General features: G+C 33.3%; 1 protein-coding gene across 12 annotated transcripts in view; it reads left to right on the forward strand.

Annotated features, from left to right (window-relative positions):
* The first annotated feature begins 3,630 nt into the window (after window positions 1–3,630).
* LOC148613065 (uncharacterized) overlaps window positions 3,631–27,131 on the forward strand; it is a 36,016-nt gene continuing 12,515 nt past the window's right edge. For 2 of the 12 annotated variants that reach the window (XR_015924546.1, XM_088595078.1), the window contains exons 1-12: window positions 3,631–3,770; window positions 4,847–4,906; window positions 5,306–5,483; window positions 6,299–6,604; window positions 10,768–10,860; window positions 16,349–16,438; window positions 17,430–17,513; window positions 17,807–17,848; window positions 19,767–19,853; window positions 20,945–21,016; window positions 25,847–26,071; window positions 26,516–26,739. Coding sequence is in view for 4 of the 12 variants with exons in the window: in XM_088595078.1 (XP_088451204.1) it covers window positions 4,859–4,906; window positions 5,306–5,483; window positions 6,299–6,604; window positions 10,768–10,860; window positions 16,349–16,438; window positions 17,430–17,513; window positions 17,807–17,848; window positions 19,767–19,853; window positions 20,945–21,016; window positions 25,847–26,071; window positions 26,516–26,739 (1,449 nt within the window). In the remaining 8 variants the exon portion in view is untranslated. Of the gene's footprint in view, window positions 3,771–4,846; window positions 4,907–5,305; window positions 5,484–6,298; window positions 6,605–10,748; window positions 10,861–16,348; window positions 16,439–17,429; window positions 17,514–17,806; window positions 17,849–19,766; window positions 19,854–20,944; window positions 21,017–25,846; window positions 26,072–26,515; window positions 26,740–27,131 lie in introns of those variants that run through there. The other 10 variants (XR_015924551.1, XR_015924549.1, XR_015924548.1 and 7 more) reach the window with 10 other exon arrangements.

A 27,131-nucleotide genomic window follows, 5' to 3' on the forward strand; every position in this document is an offset into this window, starting at 1 on the left:
TGAACAGCCTGAATTCCTCTGCTAGAAACGTAAGAAATCTGGCTACTTTTTATTTGCTCCACCGGAACTATTTGTTTAATTTACAGAGGTCAATCTTAATACATTGGACATTAATATCCATATCTATATTTCCCTACGCAGGACAGTTAAGGCACTTCAAGTGTATTTTCTACTACATAAAATAACAAAGTCATAAACTGTTAAATGTCATTAAGCTATGTTTACGTCAACGTCTGCAAGCAATTATAATTTTCCATTTGACAGACACTTTTCGGAAATGGTATCTAGATACATTGGAAGCAAAAAGTAAACAAATAAAAGGTTTCAATCATCACTTCAGTTTTCAGCTTAAATATTCTTTAAAAGTTTGTTATTTCACATTTTGTACGTTTTTGTAGGCGCGGCTTATATTCCATATATGGAAAACGGCGTTGTTTACAAGCTTCAACATCTTACGGCAACCACCTTTTAGAATAATTATTTACTCAGTTTTTCATTTTAATGCGAATGTTAACGACATGCTCATAGTAGTCCAGACATTAGAAAACATTAAAAACATCCATAAAGTTATGAACATAGACTTGTAAATGCAATAAAATGCATCTCCACCACAACGCATATCAGAGCTATAAATAGATCAACGAAATATGCAGCATCATGCACACTTGTATTACAAACTTAAAATATTTATTGCAATATACGAATGTGCACGGTTATGATAAAGCACATATAAGCGAAGGAAACATCGGACATCGTAATCGTTTTACCCACTGTACGTCACTTAATCTTGAATCTAAAAATAGATCATTTGAGCGTTTGTAAACAAAAGAGAAACGGAAGTTGCACACGTGCTACGTCATCTCACCCGACTTATTCCACTCAACCGAATTTCTTGTGTCATATATCAAAAGAATCGGAATGAGACAAGGAATCTATCTGTATCTGGCAAAAAATCGTGAGCGATAGTGGAAAAAAAATATCTTTCGCTGACTTTGTCAGATTCACAAATTTCACGGCTCAACATATTTCTAATGTGATTTTCTTGACTAATCTGACGATTCATTTCTATTTCCAGCCAAATTCAGGACAAATACATTAATACAAAGTATCTTGTCAATTTTAACAAATTTGGTTGGAATTAACAGGTCGGGTAAAAGCTTTTTATAGTTGAGTTGAAAGATATCAGGAAATGATCACGTGATTCACCAGGGAAAATCCCAATAAATCGAAAGTAGAAAAATCGCGTATTTTTTTAACCTATTTTATCAAACAAACCTCATTAAAAACGTACAATAGCAATTTAAATCATGTTAAAACAGCTTCAATGTAGAATGCGATTTGTTTTCATTCATTTGAATGTAGTGTTCTTTATCTCAATTTATTTGGGGTAGAATCTATGTATCTATATACTGGAATCTAGGATTGTTAAAGGGCAAAATGTCATCTATAGGGGAAACAGAATGAAATACATTTACATATAAAAATGGAAGATGTGGTAAACAAGACATAACACAAACTTAAACACTTGTAATATGATCTTCTATTAAGTAATCCGGAAGGAAAAATTCCCCTGCTCCGTCAGAGGCATCCATCAACTTGTATGGGAGCAAAGTCCGGCAATTTTGCAGCTATAAAACTGTAGCTCCACAGAACACTTTGCCAGGGTGTAGCCACACAGTAGGGTTATACCAAATACAAAGGAGTCACCTACGTGCGATTCACAACTGAGCGATATCAATAAATTTAACAATGTTTCATGTTGTAAATTATATTTGAATTTAGAATATCACCTAAAACAGACAAATAAAATATCGAACACAAGTGATTCCGTAGATCAAACTCTGTATACTGTTTCTGCAATACATAACTATTCTTACAACTATTCCCGAACCTAAACCAATAATTTGCTTATGAACAACATGTCATAACTGCTGGACAATAAGCTGCTATTGTTATAAACTTCAGTGGCTATTGGGGTCAAAGAGAATTCATGGATTAATAACAACCTGTATTGGTATGATAATATTACCCCTATGAGGTAAATCGTATAAATTCTTAACCTGTATTTAAAGAACACCTGTCTTATGTAACCATAATTTTGCAATCCTTGGAAGTTGGCGGCTTTGACTAGTAACCATATAATTTGTAGTGTCGATGCCTATTATTCTTTCCGTCTCCAATCATGTTTGTTTTCAGACTGATTGTACTAAGACTGCTTAAAGATGAAAGGTCCTAACCAGAAAGAGAAAAGCATCTAGGAAAGAAAGGTTCAGATAATTTTATGAAGCTGTAATGCTTCAATAATTGATAGTAAAGTATATTTCCCTAAAGAACGGAAAGGGGAATTTTTATCTTTATATCGAAAGTGTTATCCAATTTTACATAGCATTTGACCTAGTACATATATTTAACTCCCTCTGAGCAAATGAAATGGATGGAGTTAAGGTCAATGTTGTAACTTTGACCTGTCATTGTTAATCCATATCTTGTTACAAATCTATTAATGTGATAAATCTAATTAAGATAAGTGATCCTTTGGGATTTTTTCCTGAAATAACAGATCGTGTGATCACCTTGTTTTGCGTCTTTGTCCTAGAGTGAAATCGGACCGTTTATTATTGTTTTATCATTTTACTTTAAAATTACAACGTCCCTTGCAACGTCTCAAAAAAATCACAGGCAAAGCTGATTCACATAAATTTTACCTGAAGTAAGCATCATTTTCACAAAGATGCATTACGTATGAACTTGAAAGAATTTGAAAAAGTTCAGTTGATTTGCCTGCAGGTTTGATTCATCCGAATTTCACGTGAATTCAAATACAAAATCCTTTGTTGGCACAAACTAAAGATCTAATTATATAGGCATGTCCAAATATGAAGAAAAAGACTCTACAAAATTGCTCTGAATTAGAAATAAAAGGCACATGGGAAGGATCCGAAAACAATTTTGGATATCATAAACTATCATAAGGTTTTATCTGCTCGTTTCAGGTGAAAATCATGTGAAGTTAATGTAAAAATCATATGTATTTTTTTTTCTTAGATTAATTGTAAATTCATGGAAAATTTCATTAAAATGGAATAGTTACTTTGTGTGCAAAAAATTGTTTGAATGGTTACAAGGAATGGGTTTTAATAACCTCTGTATGTGATATCAATATTCTGGCATGTGTTTCGTGTTTGCATAATATAGCATTACAGTCATATAACTATACCTTGCTATATTTTATTTAGACAAAACTAAAACATTTTAAAGTGCTAGATCATTTGCTAAACGTTTAACGAGAAATATGATTTTTTTTTTATTTCGAAATCGTTATTTAGTTATCTAAACACAATATATATTTCCATTTATGCCATTTAATTTTTTCATTTATGCAGAAATCAAAATGTCCACAAAATATCTTTAAATATTCACCAGTTAGCTTTAACAATTTGGTATATCCATGTCCGGTATAATAGCTGACGACTTAATCAAACGCAAAGCTATCGAATGTACAGTGAAGATCATTTTATGTATAAACAAGTTAGCAGGCTGTAGTATATAGTGCTTAATTCTATTTTTAAATATCGGATTTCTATATGTCATAAATAAGTCTGGTTGTTTAAATGGCGAGTGAGTGTTCTATATTTGTTATTACTTCCTGTTTAGATTGACGCCGCCATTTTGAATGATACGATGTTGAATAGTCCTAGTGTTTAGGTACATGCATAATCATCTTTTAGCATTACTGAATCGAAGGGAAACCTGTATATATTGATTTTTAGGTATAACTTTTTTTAATAACTTATGCGATGCATTAAATGATATATATGTTAATTATGTGTGCGGTACTTCATGATAGGTGAATTCATCAAAATCTATATAATATTTTAGCGATTCAGAAGAAAGAAATTTCACATTCTACGTGCATCTTGGTTAATTATCTTATATTAATGGCGAACACATTTCTGGTATGGTATAATTTTTGTTCATGTTATTGTTCATGACATAAATTAATCATTCAAACCGCACCCTGTTGTCATTTTCATTTTAATCAATGTTCTGATCATACAATGTTTAACGTATTATATTGTATATTGAGACAAACCTAACTTTCAAGGAATGATGCAGTCATCATTATCCAAATAAAAACAACGCTTGAGTTCATGAAAGCAAAATCTACATATCCGAGAAATCAAAAACAATAACGTAAATTAAAAACAAATACGACATCTTGTTGTGCATCCTACCAGAAAATGGGTATAGAACTTGCGAATTACGAACAGGCATCCAAATATGAAAGCACATGCGATTGTTGCTGTCTCTATTCAACTGATGACGAATGACGATTTTTATACTCCATTCCGTTAATGCAGATAATCAAACACAGCTACCAATACCAGCAAAACTCTTTTAAAATGTAATGTTATCAATACTGACTACTGCTAAAGCAGAATTTAAATGCTAATACAGAAGGGGTGAATCTATACAATTTGCATCTTGCCGTTTTATTTCTTGCCATTTCATCTTGATTGAGGACATACTTCATTATCCATAAAAAAAGGAGACATATCTACACAAGGTTACTATTGATACGGAAATCGAAGACGTTAAATTAATTAAAACAACAATACTCCTAGTAACGTGCTGGGTATTTAGGTATATTGAAATGAAAGAATTATTTTTAGAGTGCGTATACACTATAAAAATGAACGGCATTTGAATATTAAGTTCTAATAAAATACTTAAGATTATAAAACTCAAACAGACTAAATCCTCGATTTAACAGCGAGAATGAACAGCATATGAAAGATGTTTTCTCTACAAATATATTATTTGTATTCTTTTATCAATCTTTTAGACAGAAATTTAAATGGAGCAGACTAATCTGAGGATACAAATATTATGGTTTCTTCTTATGGTTAGTATAGTGCAGGCAACACTCTGATGTCGACTTGAAAGAACATTAAAATTGTTATTGAAAAGTAGCGCATGTCATATTTGTTTTAATATGAAATTTACGTGTATATTATGTACAGTGTAAATAGAACATAATCGTTTTGGAACTGTAGGAAGGTATCATTGGCTGCTATAGGCTCTCCGACTTCGTCGATGTTTTGATGCAACTGAAAAGTTTTGAAAATTAAACAAACGGTACTATGATAATAAACCCGATTTGTATTTAGCTTTATTGATTATGTTCTTTAGCAATGTTTATGCTAAATTCAATGCTATGGCTCATAAAATTGAATATCTAAAACCTCACAGAATATATTAAAAACAGTTATTGTTTAAAAATTACATAACTTCTACGTTTTAGTTTAAAGTGCAGTATGGGCAATCTTACCATCTTGAGTGCCCTAGAGCAGTACAATGGAAACTTCGAGCAAAACGGAATTGTAATAACACTAACAATCCAGATAAATACTACTGTTTAGAAAATGTTCTAAAACAACAGTATGTAGAAGGGTGTACAGGACCCGACTGGGATAGAAAAGGTATCAATTTTATTTAAAAAATCGAACGTTATTCTTAAACATTTTATTGCTATATTACTGTTTCACATTTTAATTTGAAATTTGGCTTTCCGTATTAGGGATTGAATAAACTATTTGCACTCAAAAATACTTTTATGGTAGATGTCTAGACCAACGGCATTCCTTTTCGAACACTTCCTAACCACGTACGTTATTTTAAAAGCACCAAACTTTCGACTTTCAAGCCATTGATGTTTCAAAGTTTCGTCATGTATAGAACGTTGCTAACGCTCCGTCTCCAATATTTTGATATCGTGATTCAATTTGTACACTTATTATTATATGACTAACGAATCCCACTTTATTAGAACATCATTGCTTTTTATCTTGGTATTTGCACAAAGACCATGTTTTACTTCGACATTTAATGATGTGTAATTGATATTTTTTTTTCATTTTGAACTAGTTTATAGAAAAAGCAGGAATTTTGTCGAGGTTGATACAGCTTGTTGTCTTTTGTCCTATTGGATAAATTGTTCGTATTCAGTATCGATATCAAAGGTTAAATCCAAATGCGACAAATTATTTCGTTTTATAGTGGTATTTTCCAACCACTATCCCAGGTTAGAGGAGTTGAGCACTAACAAACATGTTTAAAACAGCTTAACTTTATGTCCCCGTCCTTAGCCAGGTACCTGCAATTCAATAGTTGTTTTATTTTTTGTTTTGTTTTTGTTTTTGTTTGTTTGTTTGTTTTGCTTGTTTTTTTGGGGTTTTTTTTTTTTTTTTTGGTTCTTTTTTTGTTATTCCCCTTCAATTAATTTCATTTTTTTCAGGTAGCAAGCGTGTGATATCTGGAGACTTTACCAGAGGAAAATGTTCTAAAAACAGATTCCAACCGTTTGATTTCTGGACCAATGGAACGACTGATTGTGTTTACAGTAAAAGCCTGTGCTCAGAAGAAGGGCAAGTGATCAATAGCAATGGTTCTGGGTATGTCGACACAACATGTAGATGTGACTTTGACCGAGGATATAACTATGCCAAATTACCTGAAGACCTTTGCAACTGTAGACCATTCATAGAAGACTGCACTTGTGTGCAGGAAAAATGTTGTAATGAAACGGGGAATAGACCCACAGGTAAATACACGCCTATAGTAAATATTTATCATTTCGCCTTATCATTTGCACCTGGTCCATGCTCCTAGTTTGTAGTAGAGTCCTAGTTCCTCATGTTTGCCGCTTTTGTCTAAAATGACATGATCCACAAAGTCCAAATTAAATAGGAATATGTTTTTGTTGTTAATATCATATCAACATTTCAGAACAATTTGTCAACCACAACTAAAGTTATTGCGCGGAAATGAAGTGTCCCTAGACGACGACGATACGGACGACGACTGCGCCATAACAGTATACGACTTCATTTATTTTAATAAAAAAAAACAGGAGATTTCGCTCTCACCTATCTTTAAAGAGGGAGACTTGCAAAGGTTTTCTTTTCTCGAAATGTGTTATGTTTAACAACATACCTTATGCAATGCCTAAACGAGTAATGTAACAACATACATCTACATTGGATATATGAAATCAAATAGGAAAGAAATAGCTTCAATTTATATGTTTCCAAAATTTGATGTCCGGGGCGGGGGGGGGGGGGGTCGGGGGAACTACTAACTTTTTGCAAACCTTTTGCTTGTAGGTTTGTTGGACTTCTGATTTAGTAAGTGTGCTTTTTTTTTTTTAACGCAACAAGAAATTTGTTTTCATAATTCCTAACATGTTTCTAGAATAACAGAGGACGCTTACCCTACCGGTGCACCTGGTCCATGCTCCCAGTTTTTAGTTGAGTCCGAGTTGCTCATTTGCTATTGTTACTTTGTATGTATGATTTTAGTTACTCAGTTAGAACTGTTTTGGTTCCCTTGATTACTCATTTATCATGGGATAAAATTTCCTTCAAATCAGTTTAAATGGTTGATACCAAATTGTTCACCATATTATGATATACTCTGTTCATTTCAATTGACCAAAACGTACAAAAAATTAATATCGAACCGGATAATTAAATAATAACATATGTCATGTGTTATTTTTAGTAAAAAGTTAAATAACCACACTTCTTTACAATGTATTAATTATATCACGATGTACGCCGATTTCGACGTTACCAAAAATGATACCAACACTGTACGCAACGTCAATACGTATGTGATTGGAACTTGAATATTTGACAAAGGAAAACTTTTGAAAAATTGTATGTTACACCTACGTCACACATTCAAGGATCGCCTTGCCGGAATTGCCACGGATACGATCCGGCATAACTCGAAGCGATCTGGATCGCCCCGTACTTACCGTATTACATCCACAATGATTCGTAATGATATGTAGTAATTGGATATCCTTGACAACGTTTGATATTTCAAATGTTGAACTGTAGGGTAGACTCGGCGAATGACTTCTCTGGCACTGAATAATTTCACGCAGGAAGAATATCACTCAAGACAAAGTCTAAGTATTGTGATATAGTGCATGTATACCACAACTGCAATCAATATGTGTTTTATTATACTGAACATCATTAAGTTCGTGTTCAGACAAATTCTCAAGAATTTGTCAGGATGCATTTCCAAAAATTATATTTTCTCTCTCTCTTCTTTGTTGGTGTCACGAAGAGGAAAATACCTTAATTCGTTACTTTTTGGGCGAAAAGTATATATGGTCTGCACTTTTACGTGGTTATTTTAGTGGAGCGGAAAAGGTCCTCGATTTTCATTTACAATAAAGATCTTATATTAAGTCGTAACATTTTGGGCGAAAAGTATATATGCTCTACATCTGTATATGATTATTTTAATGGGGTGGAAATGGCCGATGATTTTAATTTACAATAAAGATCTTTTAGATACCGGAATCATTTACAATAACAGTAACATTGAAAGAGGAACAAAAAGTACAATCTCCAGCTGTGATGAGCATGAACTACTAGACCAACAACGAACGAAGAGTCACAATTAGCTGCGTATATTTGGATATAGAATTCATGAAATATCAAGATTTCATGCCAATAAAATTATTCTTCCCAATTTTTGGGGGATGGGGCGTTCGCTCGGTACGACTGTCCTTTGATCCGCGCCTGAATACATTACCTAACACGTCATATGTTTAGACTCTTTAATCTGTATGGATATGTATATTCATAACTTCATTTTACACTTAAGTACTAGTATTAAAAAGGAAATTAGCGTGCTAAAATTAAATTAAATGCATTTTTGATTTAGTTACTCCTATGCAGACACTTAGCGTTCAGAAATATCGAGATTTGACCACAAGAATTTTATTTTGAACTATTTTCGGACAAACATGTAATGTAGGCAGCTGGGAATTTAGACTAACAAACGTGTACATTTCGTATTTATAGGAAAGTAGCAACAGTAGATGAAACAAAACTTTGAAGAGAAAATGGTGTAACAAAAGCGTTGTCAAATCAAATAACAAGACATAGACTAGTTTTTACTTTGAACACGTCATTTAACATTCATTTGATATAAGGGGGAGCTAGCTGGCTGCAAAATGTAGTTGCATGTTAACTATGTCGTTCTTCAAATTATAATTTTGTGTTGTTTGTATATGCAGGAACAGATTAAATACCATAATTCAATTCCAATCTATTGTTGACATGTATTATAAATAATATTTTAGACACACTTTTATTTTCAATACTATATTTCAAAGCTCAAGATATGATGTGGGGCGATTGCCTCGCCCTTGGACATAACACGTAAATTGACTTTTAGCGGCATTTTAGAATTTGCATAAGGTCATTGAAAGGGACAAAATATCTCGTGTTTCATAAAAATTTGCTTTATTCCATACAATATAACCAATTATCTAAAAAAATTAATACTGTTGATCTTTAATAAAGCTATGAACTGTGAAATAGATATAAATGATTTCCATCTGCACTTATTATAAATAATTTCCCCTGTCCTTCATTGTCTGTTGCATAAGTTTCTGTTAGGGAGAGTTTTATTGAGTTACGTTTGTTTACAGCGAATTCCGTCAAATTAATGGAAATCTCTATTAAAACCGTATTGATCACTACTCACATTGTATTCGTAGATTATTAATTATCAAGGACTTGTACGGTTACTTACGAATAAGTACAAACTAAGCATAGAGTACGGTGTTCTACGAATTTACAACGGAAAGGTACGACCCCATTACGTTGATTTACTGATTGGTAAGGATCAGAAAGGTTTCCCAAGGATTGTTACGGTTTATTACGTATGTAGTACGTTGCACCCCGAAAAAATAGCGACTATAACGTCCAGTGTAAGCTTAATGTAGCACTGTCATATGAATATGACAACATTGGCAGTCAAACCTGCCGCCAAACTGACATCGAAATGACACCAGAATTTCACGCGAGATTGCAGCTTCACCATACACTTGGTACTCTGGATGGCAAACATGTAGCCATACGGTGGCCTCCGAACGGAGGTTCCTTTTACTACAACTACAAAGGTGGGTACTCTGACACTCAGATCATGAATCAATGTGATTTGAAGAAATTTTTTAAAGGTGATTAATTGGCATGCCAGTTGCATCACCTCTACCAGGTGTTCCATTCTTAATTGTATCAGACCGTGGTTTTCCGTAATAACCCTTACCTATACTGTAGCAACACGTTGTTTCACCGTAGCGAACACGTCCAGACACGTATCCATCCGTATTAAACCGTGTCATTCCATATCAATTATAGCTATTTTCTCGAATTGTCCTTGGTGGGTCCGTCCAAATCCGTAGTCCAACCGTCATTCAATCGTATTGGATCCGTATCGAACAACGTAAGCTGGATTTGACGGGATCATCCGTGAAATTTAATCCGTAGTAGAACAGGCGATGCAAATCGTGAATGTGTGACCTAGGCATTAGAAAAACTCAGAAAACTCTTTAAAACAGAAAGGAAGAAGATATTATGAGTAAGAAAATAAACTGTTTCATATTGCATTTCCCATAAATCGGCCATGCTTAACCCATCTTATTTATGTAAATATCTAAAACACCGGAATACAAGACATAGAAACATAGTAGACTGTTAGTATCAAATGAGGGAGCTGTTGTTATGCTTATTGCAGAAGTTATTGCCATGCGTTATTGCGAAATTAATCGATTCAAACAGTGATCTATGTTATTGCTATCTCATAAGGAAGCTCTACATGAATTGTATGCTTGTATGGTGTTTTTCTTTTTTTTTTCTTTTTCTTTTTTTATTGAGACGTCATTATACCTTACAGTATTAAACTGTTCTGGACATGTACTGTACAATCAAAAGCCAAACCAGTATGACACTCACAGACAAGAGATGAAAGATCCAAACACTGTGTTAGGTATGCTTATCATTTCTTTAAAAAAAAACAAGCAGAAACGTGCTTTTTTAATCTTATAGTTAGTGTCAATAATTTAATATATCTAACACTTAATCATTTATTTGAAATTGGAAAATTGAAAGAAGGTTTCTATCCTTAATATTCAGGGAATATTCTTATATGGAGAAATTAATAACCAAAAGAGAATGGTAAATAAATATTTCAGAGCAAACAAAAACAAAAATGCATTTCATCAGTGACAGTTTATTTGTCTTAAAGTTACCCTTGTGGGCCAAAATATTACGGATCACATTGTAGTTAAATTTGTAAAATGAAAATTAATGTATCTGTTAACGAATACTACCTCTTTCTATGCAACCGGAAAAAACAATGTACTCGTGGTGTGATCGTTTGTTGCATGCAAACTTAAGGTTTCCGGACAATTATATGTTTGTAGTTTAATGGATTTCGTTTCTACCACGTGGTTCTGAATCTAAAAATAAAATGTTGATCGTGGATTCTTGTTTTTTTCAAAGTGGTAAGAAAAAGAGTTTAAAACTTCATCGATACACGAATGCGGATTCTAACCTGGGCCTTGCTTCTCCAGAATCAGGTGGTTTTCAAGAAGTAATTCCATATGGTCCATCTGTCCGTGTATTTTATTTTTAACTTATGTTCCTATTTTAATTCTGATCTAAAGCATTCGAAAACATTTGTATTTCAATTTCAAAATCAAATATCGGCAAAAACACCGAAACGTAAACATTGAGATGATTTAAATACGTCAGCATCTAAAAGAGTAATCAAGGGAACCAAGGTTATAGCGGTAATCAAAAGAATGTAATCCAGGGACAAAGATTAGACATGGAAAACAGACATACACAACAAAGAACATAAAGTAACTAAAATCATACATACAAAGAAACAAAAGTAAATGAGCAACTCGGACTCCACTAAAAACTGGGAGCATGGACCAGGTGCACCGGAAGGGTAAGCGTCCTCTGCTTTTCTAGAAACACCCGCCGAGTTGCTCATAAAAACTGTGCACATTGCATTTCGTTATTTAACTATAACTGGCAAATGACCACTGCTACAATTTTAGTTCGCATAGAACAAATTTTCAATTGTTACTTATGGTATAAAGTGACGTCCGGCGTTGTCTGTTGTATAATTAAACATTTTTGAAAACTATTCTGACTACATGTAGCTATTGATTACACTTGAGAAAACTGGAATATTTTCACCAACCGCTCCACTTTTGATTAAATTGGTTGACCATGATAGCAGCCAAATTCTTTTCATTGCCGAAACTACGCAGACTTTTTATATCGCGAAAGAATTCTAACAAAAAGGCTTCTGGAACAGGGTTATGTTGCTACAAGATTGAAGTCATCACTACAGACAGAAGTTTCATGGTCGTCATCATAAACTCGTGGATCCTTATGGTGTATCCATCTGCACCATGAAAACTGATTTACTTATTGTGTCATAGTTTTTCTTTCCACGTCTGTCTACCCCGGACTTGACTTTGAATGAGCAACTCGGCGGGTGTTTCTAGAAAAGTAGACCTACCGGTGCACCTGGTCCATGCTCCCAATGTTTAGTGGAGTCCCAGTTACTCATTTGCTTTTGTTACTTTGTATGTACGATTTTAGTTATTTTATATTCTTTGTTTTCTGTGTCTGTTTTCAATATCTGGTCTTTGTCTCTGGATTACATTCTTTTGATTACCGCTATAACCTTGGTTCCCTTGATTATTCTTTTAAAGGTATGAGAAAACTATTTTCGCCTATACCTGTGCTACCAATGATACGATAGTAACCTAAGTTAGCCTTCAATTTCTCATCATGATTAACTTAATTTCGGTTTGATTTAACTTATTTGCTACAACTGCCCTTTACAGCTTCTGAATGTCTGGTTTTAGTCATCTGAAATTAAAGAAGCAAGCTAACATTTTAAACCTTCTACAAGAAGTATTTCTCTGAATACCAAATGCAAACTCTTCATGTTATGTCATTCATTTGAATCATTGAATGACTGTGACCAATTACGTAGAAAAAACAGTTAGGCGTGTATCTCTGATACTAGTAGCCAATTCGAACAACTGTACCAATGTCGGCATAAATAATATAAAAGGTGGCTTCTGGCTTACCTTTTATTAAATCCACTCTTCTTTGGATCATACGCCTATAGAAAATCTCTCCATCTAAGTCGGTTCTGAGGAAGCTTTCCTGTCCACTCCGGTTTGTATCGTTGCTCTTTCGATTATGTCTTTGTGTCTATTTGCCAATTGTGTCTTCGTACATGTCGTCCACTGCTTTTTTTCTTTATGGCTTTTTTGCTATGTTGCTTTGTGGTCATCGCATTTTCTTCTATTTTGTTTAAATATCTTTTTTATCGTTTAACGCAGGGAGTAGTTACGATGAATTATTTGTATTTTTATATCAAGGCCTTTGTAGTTCTCCATTGAAAATGAATTTGATTTTTGAATTCTTGATCTTCGTGCTTCATGATATGTTATTGGCGGTCCGTAATACAGATTGCTTAAGATGACCCTTGGTAAGTTTATTTCTTTTATGAAATCAAAGGCTTCTTTCAATATTCACAATGTTCCTAGGTAATTAAACTCATTCGGATTATTGTCCATCCCTTTGCATTGATTGCAATTGGTTTTAGTCAAGTTATATTGATTTTGCTGCTATTAATTGTCAAGCATTTGTTCTCAATACAAACAATATCATGAACAAAATAAAAGACAGTCAGTGTTGCCGTATTATCCATTTGAGTGTGTCGTTTTTCTTCATTTTTATCAGCACATGTCATCATGAACTCAATTGCTGGAGAAAAAAGACGATAGCAGCAACCTTGTTTTTTGTATTATTTCTTGACATCAAAACGTTTCTTAGTTGATGGAAGATTCTGTAAATGAACTTATTTAAGTACTTATGTAGTATTCAATCGCATAAATTGCCATTAGAAAGTAGAAAGTTGGAAAAAAACAAGGGGATGTTACACTGTAGAATTGTATGATCTATATTGCAATATGGTATATTCATGACCACTATTTTGTAACTCATGTTTGTTTGTCTCTAAAATATTTTGTATTCATAAAGACTCAGTTACAATAATTATTTTTATAAATAATTTTGAAACAACTGGTAAATAAAACAACATGTTCTATAGGTTTTATATTCGTTGGGAAAGACGTTGGTTTGAATTATTAGGGCATTAGCGCACCTTCCCATAATTTGATGAGAATTTCCTAAAGAATATTGGTGATACGTAGGTTTGGTTACGGCTATATGACGATTGTTTTTGGGACAGAAAATGCTGCTGTTATCTACAATTCAAGTGTGATGTATTTTTTTTTTTTTTTGATGTAATTTAAAATTAACTTTTGATTCCTTGTCAGCTCTGGTACGTTATGTGCTAACCCAGGCGGTGGCCTTTTTTACAGCTCTTTAAAATTGTCTGCTCAACTTGTTTCTAAATCCAGTATTTATCTTTGACCTGTTAGCTTGTTTGTCTTACATTCCCTGCCAGGTGGTTGATGGTATCATTCGGTCCTTCATATTTCTCTTTTTGCGGACTGCTTTTGCGGCTAGCTTGTATATGACTGCTCACTTGTTTGGTTTTGTTTAGTTCAATATATTGTTAAGATCTTCACGCGTTTCAAATATATTTTACTGTGATACTCGAGTGATTCTTTGTTGTTTTTTCTTTACCTTGAAGTACAGTGAATGGTTAGTACTCATTATGTTGTCAGGTTTATTCCATCCGTAATTTGTTGTATATTTTCAACTATAAATAATGATATGATACATTAAATTGTCCGGAGGGTATTTACAATTCAAGAATCAGACTTATGTCTCGAATTATATCATAAATTATACAAACAAAGTTTTGGAGTATATATGTTTCACCTTGTCTGTCCGCCTAGAATTAATGTTTGGACAACAATTGTCGGAATGACAGCTGTTGAACTTCGACGTTTTTTTGCAAAATCTAGTCTAATGCATTGTCGTCAATTCATCCTCTACGTTTTAGAAATAGCAGCAACATTCTTAATAGTTCATCCCCCATAACAATTGTGAAAATTGTGTCCAATATATATTGTGTGTCCACATTAATTCCATATAAATACTTGGTGAAAGTTACCAACATGCAAGGAAGGACATCAACACATTAATTAACTGGCTAGAAAGTGAAAATGTAAGCATCTTATTTCTTCTATAAAGATCTGTTTCTCGGATACCAGAAAACTCTGATAAAATACTATTTAGGATGTATTTTCTGAATTATCCTACAATGATACAACTGTTATAGATGAGGTCTGTCAAATTTTAACGGGAACACCAGAGGAAAAAAATATTCGGTTTTAAGCACTAATTATACAGAACAAATGGTACCATAATTAGCAACATTGATCCATAAGACCTTTTTACATTCACGTCCAACTTAAGATGCGTGTTTATAGTTAATATTTTGAAATTGAAGTAAAACAAGTCATATGCATACTGTTTATAAAATAACATGTGTACAGTGCGATGCCTAGGGTATTAATTAAGGCTACGTCTGTATGTATGTATGTATGTATGTATGTATGTATGTCCGAAACTCCGTCAGTCTGTTCGAACTATTTTCTAAGCAGTTTGTTATAATTTTGTGGGCAGTTAAATAATCACATTGAGACTAGCATACTATCAGGACACAAAATGAATGATAGCTGTTTAAATTATCAAAACTTGGTATGATGCGTTGTCCGCAACTCCTCTTCAATTACTTGTAGGAATTTAATGAAACTTAATGGTGGTAATGCATTACCATATTGATTTGTGCATCTTGTGAGCCATTCGTCTTTGAACACAATTTTTAAAAGACATGATAGTTTGAGCTTAGGAATTTATCAGCTAAACTTGGTCTGACCCTCCTCAACAACTTGGAGGATTATTCTTTAAATGATCGGGATCTTAAATACAAATATGAACGTAGTTATTTTTCAGGAATTAATGTCTGAACAAAAAATGTAGAAATTGTGACATACTAGGGGTATTAATACCAATATGGGCGATGTCTTGTTGCATTTAGTCTGCCTCAACTGTGTCAATCATTTCAGAACTGTGCAAGTACTTTAATTCGTTGATACCAATTTTCATGCAGTAGGACAGATACACAAGTTCGTAGATTCTTGAATTTGTGGTTTTGATGTATTCAAACACATAAATGATAATCTCTTTTTCGTTTGGAGCAATATTTTAGTGTGGCTCAACCAGACAAACCATGAAATTCGGTTACCCACGAACAATATTTATTTCACAGTATATATTTAGCAGCAGTTGTATACAAAATAAGAAATGAGTAATTCATCCAAAATGGTGCATATTTTAATTTGATACGTGTTAACCGTATAATGATTATCAAGGGTATGAATTATAATTGTTATATAATGGGTCCATTTTTTATGTTTTATACATTAAAGAATAATAAGCTACAAAATGACATTTTTTAGTGCGGATTTCAAGCCGGTATGAAAGAACAGTGGTTACTTGTCTCACAGCATTGGCTTTAGCTGCGTTCATTATGTTGTGGATTTTCTTTGGTATGTCATGTTTTGGGTGTAATTTAATTTTATATTCAGTTTGAAGTAGTCTCAACTTCGTGGAACAAAAGAAAAATCAAGGAAACCAGATATGAGTGGAAATTTAAAAGGAAACAACTAGACAAAGATAATAGACACACAGAGCAAAGGATATTAATAGTACATGCACAGATAAAAAACAAATTGGCACGCCGTTCTCCACTAAAATGTATAAGAACAAACTAAGTGCTTTGTTAACGCGATCGATCTCTGCTTTCTAAAAACGCCAGCTCATTTAATGAAAAAAATCTTAAAGTGGTATATCAAATGACTCCAAAATAAAACGTTGCAAATTATGTCATCAAAACTCGATACAAATCTAAAAATTAATTCATTATGAACATGTCTATAGCTGAGCTCTTTCTAGACAATCGATTAATGGGTGGATGGCAATTTGAAAATTTTGTTACTTTCTGGTAAAAAATATTTTTTTCGAAATTTTGTTCGGGGCTAAACATAATGTAGATAACGCAAACTAAGACTAAAGATCTGTGTAAACTTATAGTTCAATGCTGGTATGAATTGTGAACTACTTTATGAAAGAAATCATTATTGAGCAATTGTTTCCTAGAGTCATGCAATAATCAGGTAACAGTATATGTTCCATTTAAAAGAATCTTTTTTTTTCATTAGAAGGATTATTCCACATAACAAATTGCTCATTGCAGCTTTTAACCGTATTTTATATAACGGAATATAGAATTAATATGTTTAGCCTTACAGTTATCGTCAGTAATAAAGAGTATTTGCAGATAATATAAAGGTCCAATCGAGCTAGCTTGTAACTTTTTGTAATAGGAAGATGTTGTGTCTAAAGTTTCGTGTAGGTTATGCCATTTTAGATGACTATTTTCACTCTGTGTAAGATTATATAGTCAAATCTGCACTTTTTATGGTCTTTCCTTACTTAGATTTATCATGCCTTTTTTTATTTTTTATTATTGAATTTCAGTTCATTTGTTTCCTCAAAATCTTTATGAAACAGGATTCCACAAGCTTGTGTACCAACAGCTGTATGAAAGAAACAGGACGGAAAGTATATTTTGGTCTACATATTTCTATTAAGTACTGTCAAGAATGTCTACTTTTTGTCTAAAGTTTAGCATGTCTAGTGTTCTAACATTTATTTTCTCGGTTCATTTTATATACTCGGTTAAGGAAACAGGGACAAAGAATATCTTACTTAGCAGTATTTCTAGTTGTATTTTGTATCTCTAGGGTGCAATGACCTGACAAATGGGTGGACATATTTTCGAGATTTTATCGTATGTTTGCATCAAGTTTGTTAATTTTATATTTTGCGCGTATATATTCATTTATTTGTTTTAGTAGATAAAGATCAAAATGTAGATTCTTCTGGTGACTGCACGGGTCAGTATTATTTAAATATTTAGCTATTTATTCTCAACTATAAATTCAGTTAGAATATTCAAATCATGGTGTGGGTTTAATTAGACGTATTTGTTGGTGATACCTGTGTTTATTCAATAGATTCATCATTTGTAGTAATAGCTGATATATTCGATTTTATTTGAACTATAATTGTGTTGAAACGAGGCGCCAAAAATCCGGGACCACTCTATGTTATATACTAGCGGGCTAAATATTTAATAGTAGGAGCAACCCCCTGTGCTTCAACCATTATAATTATACACGTGAATATAGTCTTGAAGACAACTGTTTGTATTGTTTATTATTTTCTGTAGATCCAGACCGATCTTCGTATTGAGCATATTTATTGTATTCTATTTGCAAAGGGCCTCCCTGCAGGTCCGGGTGTTAATAGAATAGGCCTGCAGCAGCGCTAAGGTTGTCGTAGAAGGCGACTAAATAGTGCTCAGAACCCTAGCCGGGGGCTAGGGCGCTCTGCCTACAGAGCAACTGGGATGTGTGCCCCAGGTGGTGGAATGGGGTACCCTTGGCGTGTTACATGCTGGGGTTGTCAGGCTATAATACGGAAAACCTGACCGCAAACCATAGTAGTGAACCGTGTTGGGAAAGATGCCACGTTCCTCGCACGTTAAAGAACCCTACTGTGGTATTCTCCCGCAGTAGGAACGTTAGGGCTCCACCACAGGAGGCTAAATTGTCCGATCCTACCCACCTCTCCCTATTTCCAGTGGCAATCAAAATTTGTCGACCCCATTGTCTTTGTGTCCCATCCCTTTTTCATTTTATCATCAATTTCATGTTCGTCGTCTGAAAACAGCTGAAATATTGCTGCTCGGACGTTAAACCCCAACACACAAACAAACTATTTGCAAAGGGAGATACTTTAAACCAGAAAAAAATGAAAATTCTACCAGTACAATAGTTCTTTTTCCCCATCTTTAAAAAACATGTAAATACAATTAAACTAATAAATCATTAAAGATTATTTATCGACATTCAACTGAAAACTACATTGAAACCCCTAATATACCGACAAAATTGGACAACCTTGTGAAAAAGTAAAAGAAAAGCATAATCATAATCAAAATGCAAGTTTTCTTGACTGTTAGAATTTAAAAGATGCAGAATGACTTATTGTGAAAAGCGAGTATGAACCGTACATCTATAATAGGGAGTAAAAAATAATAACCACTGAGCAACAAGTATGCATATTAAACATATTCTGTTTACATACATGTCATAGAATTGTCTTAACCTGTGCTACGTATAATTCAAATCATAGTACATAGATTTATAAAATATATATCCATTATTTCATGACCAACAAAAGATCATGTTATAATAATTAAGAATAAACCAAACAAGATTACACAAAAGACGATCCTTTCCCTTGGCCAAAACAAAACGCACATAATTCACGTTTGCTATTCAATGCTAAACAAAAAATTGTTTAATTTATTTTTCAAACTTAAAGTATTCCTTACTGTAACAGTGTATCACAAAACTTGAGATCAGGAGATACCATAAGTTAAAATACTGACTCTTTGATATTCTTCCGTTGAGTTAGAACGTTATGTACGTATGTTCATTATCCGATCATCTCTATTTCGACATTTTATACCCCACTCCATACCTAGCTAGGGCGGAGAAGGAAAAAAGGGGTATATTTTTTACCTGTGTCCGTCATTCTGTCATTACGTAACTCAATTTTTTGTCTGCAACTTTTTGTCACAGCCATTCTCCCCTCGTAATATCAGTACACCATATTTTCTATTTATTCGTTCATACAAATAGGCTGAATTTTCCGACAATACCGTTATATTGTATATATTTATTGCACGACTTATGAACAAACTTTAACGTATTATCCTAGATGTTTATATTATTTTTAATGCAGATTTTGAACAAAACGAACATTCAACAAACATTGTTGGTGATGAGATGAACAATGAGAGTAAGAAAAGCAATGAATACCATACACGAGGTAGCTTGTTGTTAGTTCAATAGGCAGTATTACAGTTTTGTTCCATTTTTGTTTGTTCAAAATCGATCGAGACACGTTGAACTAAATATCTTAATATTCTCATGAAAATGAGTATATAACCCTTACAGTTTGGAAAATGATCATCTGTAAGACTTAAGTGTGCATTTTCAGAAAAAAGTTGTTTATTTCTAAAGTCTAATCGTAATATTAGAAGTTTTATAAATACCTTTTATTCAGAAAATTATGCTGTATAAAGCACGAACTCGTATACACACATATCTTGGCTGATTTTACAAGCTGAGAATTGCAATGCAAGTTTTAACTGTTTTTACGGAAACAATTTCGGGAGGATGGGGGTTTACGGGTTTCATCCTGTCTTTGTCCGTGAAGCATCTTGGAGTATAGTTTTGAAACTTTGTTGGATATTATATAATCACAAGGAGATGTGCGTACATATAGGAATTAATGTTTCGACAAAAAATATAGAAATGATGGCCACTGTACATTTTTTTTCGTCGGCAAAACTTGTCCCATGCGTTCTCCACAAAACCTCTTAAGCAACTTGCAGGACTATTTTGAAACTTAATGAGGTTTTAAATTACCGTATGTGCGTGTGCATATTGACAGTAATTATTGATTGGAAAATATAATTAGAAATGACGGCTGTTCAACTTAAACGATTTTCAGCGAAACTTGGTCTCATGCGTTGTCCACAACTCTTCCTCAACGACTTGCAGGACCATTACAAAACTCCATGTGGTCTTGGATTATGATATTATGGAGATTTTCATATTGTAAGAAATTCAATGTCATTTTCTGTTATTGCTTTGTCAACGATAAAAAAAAAAGTACTGGTTGATGTTCGGCGTTGGAAGGTTTTAAAAAAAAGGTAGCAAAATAGATAGTCTACATGTATAAAGCATAACAATTATGTCCTATATGAATCATATGTCCATATTGCATTTTGTATCTGTATCATGCAATGACCTGAGGAATATCTGAGCATATTTTAGAGATTTTATCGTATTATGTTTTCATCAAGTTTGTTCATTTTATTTTTTGCGCGTATATATATTCACTTGCTTTTTTAGTAGATAAAGATAAAAGTGTAGATACTTCTGGTGACGGCACAGGTCACGTATGCGTGAAAGATGACAGCGTTGGTTAGTATTTTCTAAATATATATCTCCTATATACTCAAATACATATATATCATGAATTATTGATGGATATTTTTGCAGTTTTACAAAACTAAATCCCCTTAAACACTGTTGCTGTATTTTTAGTATTGTGTATGCCAGAAAGAGTAATCAAGTGAACCAAAGTTATAGGGTAATCAAAAGAATGCAACCAAGGGACAAAGACCAGACATGGAAAACAGACATATACAACAAAGAACATAAAGTAACTAAAATCATACATACAAAGTAACAAAAGTAAATCAGTGGGAGCATGGACCAGGATCTAGCCAAACGATATTCTTTCTTTCGGATCAAATCAGCTATAAAGTCAGCCTCATAAGAGTGAAGGAATATGTCAGCAAGTAAAGGAGCACAATTTGTTCCCATTGGAATGCCGACCTTTTGTTGAAAAACCCGTCCACCACACTTGACAAATATGTTGTCGATTAAAAATTCCAGCATTTTGTAAAGATCTTCCTCTGTATATTTGGAAGATGATTTGGAATTATTTCTTACAAAGTATGAGGAATCTCTACCAAGAACTATATATTTGTACCTATGTGTACCATCGTTTTTGGAAAAACAACGATGTATAATGTTTTTAAGTCGGGATTTTGACTGAGTATGGGGAATAGAAGTATATAGTGTTGAAAAGTCATAGGTTTTAATGCTATTATATTCAGATAATAGTCTTGAATTGATTGTCTCCAAAACATCTTTCGAACTTTTCAAGATCCACATTCAATTAATACCAATATGGAAGTACCAAGTGTTGTGGTAGGACTGCAGACTGTTTGACAGTTGTGAGTATGGAAGTTTAAAATTTTGAAAGAGGTTTGGTGGTACATTTTCCAGATCCAGATATGAAACTTTGTTTGTACGGATTCTTGTGGAGTTTAGGAATCCAGTACATAGACGGTAGATCATAATTATCGTCCTTAGTAGAGACCAAAAGAGGATAGCACAGATTTATGGTTCTCCACAATCTCTTCTTTGGAGAGTGTGGTAGCAGTATAGGTGCTATCAATACTATTATTTTCTACGTCTACCTCTGATAATAAACATTTGATGAAAAACGTTTTGCAGACAAAAACAATGTTGAGATTTGTCTGCTGGTACGACAACATACTTGTCATGTATAGTAGACAATATTTTTGCTACATCGGGGTCTTTGAAAACTGATGTAGCTTTGGTACTCATTGACCTACTTAAAACTTTCAGTCGTTTCAAAATTAAAGACCTCATGGCCTTTAACCACTCTGACAGAGAATCAATGTCTTCTTGTTCTCGTTTTATCCATTTTCTTACATAGTCCTCGACGACATCCATAAGAACTTTAAAGTTATAATTTCAATTTATACAGCGTGGTTCACGGTACTTGGGACATTACGCAGAGATTCGTTTTCGATTATGTTTAATCTCCCGTAACAACGTGACCAGAAGGACCATATTTGAATGGAGAGCTTTTGCAAGAACAGTCAGGTGGTTTAGCCTTGAAATCCTCAATCTCGAGGTTCTACAATAGTCTTTTATAATTGAAAATTTTGGATGCAATGGTTGAAGTATAGGAATATGAAATAATTGGTATGGATTTGTCTTTGAAATGTGGGGGAATTTGGTTGGTGACGTTTTAGTGATGGAAGATGATAGCCAAATTAATTGCATCTATACCTTTGTTGACAAACGGTAGTGGAAGAAATGATCGTTTTTCTTCATCTTGACTTTTCACAAACTGGTTTAAAGATATCTGTGGGAAAAAAAGGAAATAGTCTACCTATTTTGGCATTTTATACCCCGATCCATACCTTGCTAGAGCATTGATGTTCTACCAAGTTCTTTAGGAGAAGGGAAAAGGGGGTATACTTTTTTACCTGTGTCCGTCATTCTGTCATTACTTAACTCAAATTTTGATGACAGATTTGTCTGCAACTATTTGTCACAGCCCTTTGATATTTTGACACGAGCTTTATACCGATATGTGATGTTATTGGATTTGATTTAATGCATCAACTTCCAGCGTGACAACTCAGTTTACAGTTTGACCATTTACTAAAATTTGGAAGGAGTGATCTCACTAGTGGGCATAAGTTTACACTTCTAGCTGGTTAATAATTCTCCTTGTGTATACTTATCCTACTATGTATTTTTTTCTAATGGTGTTGTTGCAAGGTTTCCCCTTGAAACCGGTGCACAGAAATCTGAAATTTCAGTATGAAGTTGATGGATGCATTTGTTTTTAAAAACCGCCTGGTCAATTCCATTGCTGACTGACAAAAGGTTCTCGAAGATATTTACCAGCCAAGTAGTCAGACGTGTGTGACCTGAATTTTATCTTATATACGTACCGAAATTCGTAGTTTTTCATATTGAAAACACAAAGAAAAAACTGAGACATCATTCATGGTATTGCACAAAGTAGACATTCTTAGTGCTGGGTGTCGATTCCTACTTCGATATTTGTTTTTGTTTTGAGTTCATCATGTTTGCAATTAGATTTTGGGTTTAGATCTTCCTTTGCCTTTGTTACCAATACTGATGACATGAAACACGTGCCAACCATTCAGAAGTCCGAAATATCAAAATGCTTGGTATTTTTTTGTATTAGATCTGTACACATTACATAAGAATTTGAGAAGTCTCAACAATTTAACTTATAACAAAAAAGTATTAATATAATTCAAAACGCGGAATATTCATGAGAAATGATTTTTAGAATAGATATATATGTAAAGTCAAATACTTAACATGTGTTTTAATTCCACATGAACATTGTGTATCCTGATTTCATAGACCAAATATTGTCATATGCCTGTGACGTCATGATCTTTCTTGGTGATCTACTTGTTAAATTGTTATCCTTAAACTAAAATTATCTGGAATGACTGAAACATTTTTTTCTGTATCCATCTGCACCATGAAAACTGATTTATTCAACGGTATATAGTTTTCCTTTCCTCGTTTGTCTACCCAGGACTTGACTTTTTATGAGAAACTCGGCGGGTGTTTCTAGAAAGGCAGAGGACGCTTACCCTACCGGTGCACCTGATCCATGCTCCCAGTTTAAGTGGAGTCTGAGTTGCTCATTTGCTTTCGTTACTTTGTATGTATGATTTTAGTTACTTTATGTTCTTTGTTGTGTATGTCTGTTTTCCATGTCTGTGGATTGCATTTTTTGATTACCACTGTAGCCTTGGTTCCTATGATTACTCTTTCTCTTTACTCTGTACTCTTGAAATTACCCTGCTCTGTATATATTTTAGTTTACAAACGTGATTTTGGTCATTTCGTCAAAGACAGAAAAAACAGCGATTTTTAACTGTTTAACTTCCGCTTGTATTTTTCCTCGTAATTTCAGTACTTCACATTTTATTTTTAATTTCGTTTATACACACGAAGCCTGTATTTTTCGACAATACCGTAATATTGTATGCATATATTGCATGACTTTTGAAAAAAAGCTGTCTGTGGCTGCCTGAATTTTTCTTTTCGAACGTTTCCATTTTATCCTTGATGTTAATATTATTGTTTAAAGGAGATTTCAAATGGAACACACATTTAACAACAGATTATGATGGCGTGGTAAATGATGAAAAGCAGTGGTTACTATACGCAAGGTTGCTTATAAAATAAAAAAAAATGTTTATGTAAAAGACATTTTGATAGCTAGGCCTAATTATTTGTTCGTTCAGAATCGATCTATAAACGGTGAACAAAATATCTTAATAATTTCATGAAAATTAGTATATAACCCTTACAATTTGGGAAATCAGCATCTAGAAGGACTTCAATGTGCATATTCATAATTTTCTTTTTATATCTTAAGTATTTTTGCAAATATCAAAGGTTTTATAAATACTTTTTAGTCATACCTCGGCTGTTTTTACAAATGGACAAATTTTGTCAACGGTTTGTTCGTAATTACTTCTTATTTAAATGAAACAAGACATAGACTGCTGATTATTAATGGTGGTCGTGAAAAAACACCATTGCATTAAGTTTGGCTCTTTTGAAAAAATCATACCCATGTAAACAACAATGAATAACCTTTAATGCAAAATGCGCTTTGGAATAATGCTCAAGGCTATGCAAAATTCGAAATCTTTGAAATGTATGCAAATAGCTATCTTGCAGAACTCTCCTTTCAGAAGGAAGATCATTAGCAGACTTTATTAACTTTTGCCAATAGCTTCCGATTAGCTCGTAGTGTCATTAGATCAGTTTCGTACTGATATAAGTACTGTATACATGTAAACAAAGAATATTTCGTAAATATTTCTACGATCCTGTTTATCTAATCACCAAAAACAAACGATAGAAAAGAAATATTCAAAAAGTTTCTTGATCGGTAACACGAATATTCTTCGAAAGTAGCCATCATATTTTCCTCAGATATTGTAGTCTTCTGGCTGCAAATCCCGTTGTTCGTCAATGTTGTCTGACATTTTCTTACAGGTTGTGACTTGATCTCATCTTCTGTATATTTTGGGTTGAAATTATAGGGGAAAAGTCCCAAATTTGCCTTTCGTCGGACTTCGTTATCAATTACCTATTTACTTTCACTTTACAAACCGACTTCGTGACGTCACAGCTAAACCGAACAGTGTCGCACCCATGTGTGCGGGAAATTCAAATTCCCGATATAAAAATCGTGATTAATTAGTTACAAAAAGGAAACTATCTTGTTTCTATTTAATTTTCATGAACATTTAACAGATTAGTTCCAATATATATTACTTGTACAATAGCATGGCTTTAAATACAATATCTTGTCAATATTTTCCAGTAATATTTAAAATATTTTAATCTTTGCAGAACTATCACCATCAGTAAAAAGTATGATAACAAGAGAGGAGGTGAATTATCTTCGCATTGTTTACCTCTTATACGGAGTCGCTTGTATTGTTGTCCGTATGGTCTTCGACAACGAAATAACACCTAAAAAACTGTGGCAAACTCTTTTCGAGCAAGGAAAAATGCTGCAAAAAGAAAAAAGCAAGAAAGAAATGAGGAAGTTACACATCTTTCAAGTACTAAATGGTACGTTTCATATATTTGATGCATATAATTTCATTACTTGAAAGGAAAAACCACAAATAATGTCCTTCAATTTTGGCTATACTTTTTTTTATTTTGGTATTTCAATTACTCTCAAAAACGTGCATGTTTTTTAAAGTTCAATTTCAACAGTTTCTCATCTATAAAGAGAAAAACATTGATAAATTCAGATACGTTTAGTTGTGTTACTATGTCGTACATGTATTATCACTTAAGTCAAAAAATATTTTAGACGGATTCTGGCATCTTCAATGCATATATGGTGTTATAAAAAGCCAAGTTTTATTGTTCGTAAAAATAAAAGGATGACATAGATCATGCAATGCTTGTGGGAGTATTCCCACTTTTAAGTAGCCTACAATATTGCCATATATTAGCACGGTATTGGCTAGAACAAATGCATTGGTTGTTGAAATATTTTTCCAGACAAAAATTTAAAATCATCAAAGGACTTTGATTTAAACCTTATGATACATCTCTTGAAAGAAATGGAAATCTTCCAAATTGGAGATCAGCTACCTCTTCCTTACGATAATAGAATCGATGCTTTGCTGGGAAGAATAAAGTACTACAGGGACATTATTGTTTACTCAGTTAATGGTAAACTCAACGATGATAACTTCATGTCTTATTGGAAGGACATAAGCCAGGTATAAGTGCATTTTTGTAAAGGATGCTAAAATGGAGTTTCCCATTATGGATTTAAACTACAATACAAATACAACATAAATGATTAATTGCCAGCTTAATGTGATGTGTTGTTATTTTTTTGTTTTTTTTTTTGTTTTTTTTTTTTGTTTATGCTCTTTGTTTTGTGTGGCTATTTTCCTTGGAGCATATTCTTTTGATTACCGCTTGAATCTTGGTTACTGTTTAATTTCTGAAATATGTTAGGGTTATATCGGGTTTTTAACCATTAAAGAACTGTTATATAATTGGGTTGTAGGAAGATAATGTAAGATTTTATCTAAGAATAATCAAGGGAACAACGGTTATAGCGGTCATCAAAAGAATGTAATCCAGGGACAAAGACCAGACAAGG

Source organism: Perna viridis, chromosome 7 (assembly GCF_037379345.1).
Source record: "Perna viridis isolate PV_CMFRI_1.1 ecotype Kerala chromosome 7, ASM3737934v1, whole genome shotgun sequence".
NCBI lineage: Eukaryota > Metazoa > Mollusca > Bivalvia > Mytilida > Mytilidae > Perna > Perna viridis.